This window comes from Nansenia antarctica (assembly GCF_963989245.1).
Source record: "Nansenia antarctica genome assembly, chromosome: 9".
NCBI lineage: Eukaryota > Metazoa > Chordata > Actinopteri > Argentiniformes > Microstomatidae > Nansenia > Nansenia antarctica.
In genome coordinates this window covers 5,919,257-5,926,756 of record NC_137679.1, presented here as the reverse complement: position 1 = coordinate 5,926,756, position 7,500 = coordinate 5,919,257, and the positions used below count along the sequence as shown (strand labels likewise).

The 7,500-nt window shown below is 47.4% G+C and overlaps 1 protein-coding gene across 1 annotated transcript in view; it reads left to right on the top strand.

Moving 5' to 3' along the window:
* Nucleotides 1-7,500, top strand: part of cdh13 (cadherin 13, H-cadherin (heart)) — a gene marked incomplete at both ends in the record, with an annotated part of 100,025 nt that overhangs the window by 68,598 nt on the left and 23,927 nt on the right. The window contains one exon of the mRNA XM_080539168.1: nt 1-172. This exon is cut by the window's left edge and continues 82 nt beyond it. Coding sequence (XP_080395294.1) covers nt 1-172 — 172 coding nt within the window. The remainder of the gene's footprint in view (nt 173-7,500) is intronic.

Below are 7,500 nucleotides of genomic sequence, written 5' to 3'. Positions count from 1 at the left end.
ACGGGCCCAGCTCCACGGCCACGGTCAGCCTGCTGGTGCTGGACGTCAACGAGGGGCCCGTGTTCCGGCCGGACCCCCTGAGGGTCACCAGGATGGAGAACGTGCCGCTGGGGAGCTTCGTGGCGGCGCTCAACGCCACCGACCCCGACCTCCTCCAGGGTCAGACCATCAGGTGAGGGGCGCCGTGAGGTCATCACCCTGAGACACCACTGTAACTGTGTATGATGAGGTCATCACCCTGAGACAACACTGTAACTGTGTATGATGAGGTTATCAACCTGAGACACGACTGTAACTGTGATGAGGTCATCAACCTGAGACACGACTGTAACTGTGTTGAGGTCATCAACCTGATACACCACTGTAACTGTGTATGATGAGGTCATCAACCTGAGACACGACTATAACTGTAACCAGTAGCTAAAGTCATTTTTTATATTATTTAAATGATATAATGATAATGATAATCAAACACTGAATGGGAGAAAAGTGACATATATAGATAGCTACGAAGGTCTAAACTGTATTTGAATAACATCACAACATGCTGAGAGAACATTGAAATGCTAAAAACACATAATTACACATAATTAGATGAATACATAGTTCTTGCTTTTGAACACGTCCTAAAACGAGAGTTTACAAGTCATAACACTTACCGGTAGCAGACGGCAAACGAGAACAGTGAATCCAATCCACAAATTAGTATTTAGTATATATATAGTACAAGAATTTAGAGATCGTTAAACTGTTGTTTATTATAATATATTATAATATATTGTGTGGGTACTTTAAAACTTCAAGTTGGTGTTATGAAAAAAAAACGAAAACTAGATATTGTTGACACAATAAGTTTCACTTTCACTTTTTGACCCCTTCGAGTGAGCGTGTTGTTTGCAATTCCACTGGCACCGGTCACAAATGAGGTCATCAACAGGAGACAGGCTTCTGAACAGTCTCCTTGAATCTCAAATGAAACCCGTCGCCCCCGGCAACTGTTTGTCTCTAGTGTGGACGTGGGAGAGGATCTGATTGGTGGACAGGAGGTGGTGAACATTGGCTGTCTGGGGGCAGGACTGAGCTTGTACTGTATGATATTGATGACACAATATGACACCTCCAGCAGGGTGTGTGTGTGTGTGTGTGTGTGTGTGTGTGTGTGTGTGTCTGTGTCTGTGTCTGTGTCTCTGTGTGTGGTTGTGTGTGTGTGTGTGTGTGTGTGTGTGTGTGTGTGTGTGTGTGTGCGCGTGTGTGCGCGTGCGTGTGTGCGTGTGTGTGTGTCTGTGCGTGCGCGTGTGTAGATGATGATGGAGGCGTGTTCAGGTCAAACCCTTCCCCCCTGGCAGATCTCACCCAGCCATCAAGAGGCCCATTAACTCCTACTGTGTGCAACCGTGTTATCCTTCCCCCATTAACTCCTACTGTGTGCAACCGTGTTATCCTTCCCCCCTTAACTCCTACTGTGTGCAACCGTGTTATCATTCCCCTCCATTGGAAACACATTAATGGAACCTCTGTTGCTTACCAGACCCAGAAGTCGTGGTTGTTTAATAGGCTTTTAGCCCTGATTCATGATTCATGGTGTATGATTCATTATTTATGATTTATGATTCATGATTTATGATTCATGATTTATGATTTATGCTCCACCATGATTTATGATTGATATGATATGATCCATGATTTATGCTCGCTGTAACCCACCACTGAAATAAACACTCACACACTCACACACTCACACACACACACACACACACACACACACACACACACACACACAGATCTGAGGCTGGTGGAGGTAGACATCGGAGGACGGGCTCATTGTAATACATGGAAGGGAATCAGGAATGGTATCAAAGCACTTTGAGCTGCAACGTTTGCAGGAAAATGCTATACAAATAAAAGTGTATTATTAATAATAATAGTAATTATAATAATAATAGTTGTTGTGGTTTATGATGTCACTGCTCTGGTGGTGGTTGTTGTTGTTTATGATGTCACTGCTCTGGTGGTGGTTGTTGTTGTTGTTTATGATGTCACTGCTCTGGTGGTTGTTGTGGTCTATGATGTCACTGCCCTGGTGGTTGTTGTGGTTTATGATGTCACTGCTCTGGTGGTGTGTGTGTGTGTGTGTGTGTGTGTGTGTGTGTGTGTGTGTGTGTGTGTGTGTGTGAATCACCCCATCATTCGTTAACAGGCTTTCTTCACAGTTTCTTCAAGGTTGTTATTGTGTCAAATAAAATACCTTTTATGTCTAGGCCAACCATGGTGTGTGTGTGTGTGTGTGTGTGTGTGTGTGTGTGTGTGTGTGTGTGTGTGTGAGTGTGAGTGTGAGTGTTTGTGACTGTTTTCATAATGTCAAAATGCACTGATAGTACGTGCGTGCGTGTGCGTGTGTGTGTGTGTGTCTAACTGCTCACACTTCATTACACACCTCTATACGGGTCATTCAACTCATCCGTTTTCTCAAAGTCACGGCTATTGTCTTAGAATATTAGAATCAGAATATTAGCATATTAAAAGAATATCATAACGTTCTAATTAGAATACTCAAAAGAATATTAGAATGTAAAAAATATGATGTATTGATAAAATATTAGAGTTAGAATGTCAAACAACAGCTTCATCTGTCAATCATCTCTAGTTGCTTGTGAGGCTGTTGAAGGACCCTCTCATCCCCCCTTCACTCCTCCTCCCTCTCATCCACCCTTCACTCCTCTCCTCCCTCTCATCCCCCTTTACTCCTCTCTTCCCTCTCATCCCCCCTTTACTCCTCTCTTCCCTCTCATCCCCCCTTCACTCCTCTCCTCCCTCTCATCCCCCCTTCACTCCTCTCCTCCCTCTCATCCCCCCTTCACTCCTCCTCCCTCTCATCCCCCCTTCACTCCTCTCCTCCATCTCATCCCCCCTTCACTCCTCTCCTCCCTCTCTCATCCCCCCTTTACTCCTCTCCTCCCTCTCATCCCCCCTTCACTCCTCTCCTCCCTCTCATCCCCCCTTTACTCCTCTCCTCCCTCTCATCCCCCCTTCACTCCTCTCCTCCCTCTCTCATCCCCCCTTCAGTCCTCTCCTCCATCTCATCCCCCCTTCACTCCTCTCTTCCCTCTCATCCCCCCTTCACTCCTCTCCTCCCTCTCATCCCCCCTTCACTCCTCTCCTCCCTCTCATCCCCCCTTCACTCATCTCCTCCCTCTCTCATCCCCCCTTCACTCCTCTCCTCCCTCTCATCCCCCCTTCACTCCTCTCCTCCCTCTCCCTCCTTAGACTCCTTTCAGTCAGTAACCTCTCCTTCTCCCCCCTCCTCCTCTCCTCCTCCTCTCCTCCTCCCATCCCTCCCTCTATCATTACCTTTCACAAACAGCTGCATCCCTTCTTTTCATCACCCACTTCTCCCCTCCTCCTCCATCCTCTGATCTCTCCATCCTGTCTTCATGTTAATTGGTCTCACAAGGTAATTAGTGATTCTCAGTCCCGCCCCCTTGTACCATCTCCCCCCCCCCGTCTCTCTCTCTCTCTCTCTCTCTCTCTCTCTTTCTGTGTGTGTCTGTCTCTCTCTCTCTCTCTTTCTGTGTGTGTCTGTCTCTCTCTCTGTGTCTGTCTCCACCCCCCCTCTCTCTCTCTCTCTCTCAGCTGGTGTGATCTCCTGTATCCAGTGAAAGGTGTTTGAAGTGTCACAGCTCTCACCTGGGGCTCAGAGGACAGGGGGAGGGGAGGGGGAGGGGAGGAGAGGAGGAGGAGGGGGAGGAGAGGGGACAGGAGGAGGAGAGGAGGAGGGGGAGGAGAGGGACAGGGGGAGGAGAAAGAGATGGTGCGTAGAGAGAAGTGACAAAGAAGAGGCAACAAAACAGAGGGAGAGAGAGAGAAAGAGAGGAGACAGAGTTGGAGAAACAGAGTGTGCGTGTGCGTGTGCGTGTGTGTGTGTGCGTGTGCGTGTGCGTGTGTGTGTGTGCGTGTGCGTGTGCGTGTGCGTGTGCGTGTGTGTGTGTGTGGGTGTGTGGGTGTGTGTTTATTCTGGTGAACTAAATCGATTCTGTTTCTCTTCCAACCTCGTTTGACCCCGTGTCCCTGTGAGGAAGCTTCTCCTCTCACACACACACACACACACACACACACACACACACACACACACACACACACAATGGCAGTGTAACAGAAGCTACAGACAGTTAAACCTCTCTGAGTGTTTCCACACAGGACCACATCCTTGACTCAGTCAGAATCTGAATTTATTATTATAGCTTTTATTAACAATGTAGGATAATAATAACAATAATAATAATAACAATAATAATAATAACAATAATAATAATAATAACAATAATAATAATAATAATAAATGTAGGGTTACACAGAGGAACATTCTGGGTTCAGGTTCTTCCACATTGGCACTGCAGCAGAATACAACATCAATAATAGAATAAAGCAGGATACAAAATCAACTACATCAACAACAGCAGCAATATTAGCAGTAGCAGCAGAATACAAAATCAACAATAATAGAATACTTCTCAATAACGGAGACAGTCATGAGCTCTAATATACCATGCTGTCTCCCTCTCTCTCTCTCTCTCTCTCTCTCTCTCTCTCTCTCTCTCTCTCTGTCTCTCTCTATATCTCTCTCTCTCTATCTCTCTGTATGTCTGTCTCTCTCTCTCTGTCTCTCTCTCTGTCTCTGTCTCTCTCTCTCTCTCTGTCTCTCTCTCTCTGTCTCTCTGTCTCTCTCTCTCTCTGTCTCTCTCTCTCTCTGTCTCTCTCTCTGTCTCCCTCTCTCTCTGTCTCTCTCTCTCTCTCTCTCTCTCTCTCTCTGTCTCATACAAGCCATGCAGAGCAGAGTCTATCTAACAGGATCTCCAGAGAAGCTTTATTGCTGTGGGTCTAGTTCATGTTGGTTCTGGTAGGAGGGTCTCTGTTCTCCTGCTGCAGAGTGGAGAGATGGAGGGACGGATGGAGGGAGGAGTGGATGGATGGAGGGAGGAGTGGATGGATGATTGATTGATTGATTATACTTTATTATCCCCGAGGGGAAACTTGTCTTGGGCATGGTACTTTCATGCTTCAAGTGCAACAGAGACGATACATACAACATACAGTAGGCAAAGTAAACAACAGGACAGCAACAAACATTGGGTGACATTGGCAGCAGTTTCCACCTGGACATGGCATCATTTGGTATAAATATATATTGCACATAACCCTTCAAGTGGTGTTTTCGAATATTGCACATGGCCCTTCAAGTGGTGTCTAAGATAAAGTGCAGGTGCTGGTGATCATGTCCTAATCATCGTTTCTGCTTGAGCGAATTGATTAGTTTAATGGAGAATGGGACAAATGATAGTTTTAAGAGCTTATAATTACATCTTGGCATGCGAAGCCTTCTACCTAGGGGGAGAACTTCGTATTCTGTGGAGAGCGGATGTTGGGGGTCTGCGATGATCTTATTAGCCTTGTCCAGGACAGTTTTTTCATATAGTTTGGAGGAGGGAGGAGTGCAGGGATGGAGGAGTGGAAAGATGGAGAGAGGAGAGATGGAGAGAGGAGAGATGGAGAGTGGAGAGATGGAGAGAGGAGAGGAGAGAGGAGAGATGGAGAGAGGAGAGAGAGATGGAGAGAGGAGAGAGGAGAGATGGAGAGACGAGAGGAGAGATGGAGAGAGGAGAGATGGAGAGATGGAGAGAGGAGTGGAGAGATGGAGAGAGGAGAGAGGAGTGGAGAGATGGAGAGAGGAGTGGAGGGATGGAGAGAGGAGAGAGGAGTGGAGAGATGGAGAGAGGAGGGAGGGAAAGAGGAGAGATGGAGAGAGGAGAGATGGAGAGTGGAGAGAGGAGAGGAGAGATGGAGGAGAGGAAAGATGAAGAGAGGAGTGGAGAGAGGAGAGGGGAGAGGAGAGATGGAGAGGAGAGGTGGAGAGTGGAGAGAGATAGAGAGGAGAGGGGAGTGGAGAGATGGAAGGGGAGTGGAGAGATGGAAGGGGAGTAGAGAGATGGAGAGAGGAGAGGAGAGATGGAGAGAGGAGAGGAGAGATGGAGAGAGGAGTGGAGAGATGGAAGGGGAGTGGAGAGATGGAGGGAGGAGAGGAGAGATGGAAAGATGGAGAGAGGAGAGGAGAGATGGAGAGGAGATAGGAGAGATGGAGGGAGGAGTGGAGGGATGGAGAGAGGAGAGATGGAGAGAGGAGAGGAGAGATGGAGAGATGACTCGGCCGTGTGTGAGCTGTGTGGACCCGGCCTTGACACAACCGAGCGTAGGAGCGTAGGAGCTTTACAACGCCGCCTCGGGAAATCGCAAATGTTGACGCTGCAACCATGGAATTGTGAGATAGCAAGCGTTTGCTTTAAAAGGTCACCTGGGGAGGATCACAAATATAGACGACGCGTGCTTGGAATTGTGGGATATCGGAGGGAAGTGCTCTTTAAAAACAAACTTTGTTTCCAGCCAGATAACCTTCATACTTGTGTTTACGCTGTTTTAGAGAGAGAGTTTGGTCTGCGTTCAGACTGTTTTAGTGAGAGAGTTTGGTCTGCGTTCAGACTGTTTTAGAGAGAGAGTTTGGTGTGTGTTCAGACTGTTTTAGAGAGAGAGTTTGGTGTGTGTTCAGACTGTTTTAGAGAGAGAGTTTGGTGTGTGTTCAGACTGTTTTAGAGAGATAGTTTGGTCTGCGTTCAGACTGTTTTAGAGAGAGAGTTTGGTGTGTGTTCAGACTGTTTTAGAGAGAGAGTTTGGTGTGTGTTCAGACTGTTTTAGAGAGAGAGTTTGGTCTGCGTTCAGACTGTTTTAGAGAGAGAGTTTGGTGTGTGTTCAGGCTGTTTTAGAGAGAGAGTGTGGTCTGCGTTCAGACTGTTTTAGAGAGAGTGTTTGGTGTGCGTTCAGACTGTTTTAGAGAGATAGTTTGGTGTGTGTGTTCAGGCTGTTTTAGAGAGAGAGTTTGGTGTGTGTTCAGGCTGTTTTAGAGAGATAGTTTGGTGTGTGTTCAGGCTGTTTTGGAGATATAGTTTGGTGTGTGTTCAGACTGTTTTAGAGAGAGAGTTTGGTGTGTGTTCAGGCTGTTTTAGAGAGATAGTTTGGTCTGCGTTCAGACTGTTTTAGAGAGAGAGTTTGGTCTGTGTTCAGGCTGTTTTAGAGAGATAGTGTGGTGTGTGTTCAGGCTGTTTTGGAGGTATAGTTTGTGGTGATGTTTAGGGGACAGACACTAGAGGAGGAGTGTATTTCATTGACCAGACCAGACCAGACCCAGACCAGACCAGACCAGACCAGACCAGACCAGACCAGACCCAGACCAGACCCAGACCAGACCAGACCCAGACCAGACCAGACCCAGACCAGACCAGACCAGACCCAGACCAGACCAGACCAGACCAGACCAGACCAGACCAGACCAGGTTCCTGCAGAGTCCCTCTCCCTCTGTCGTCACAGGATCTCAAACAGATTGACTCATCCATTATTCAAGCCGACCCCATCCTCCCTTCTCTCTCTCTCTCTCTCTCTCTCTCTCTCTCTGGCCA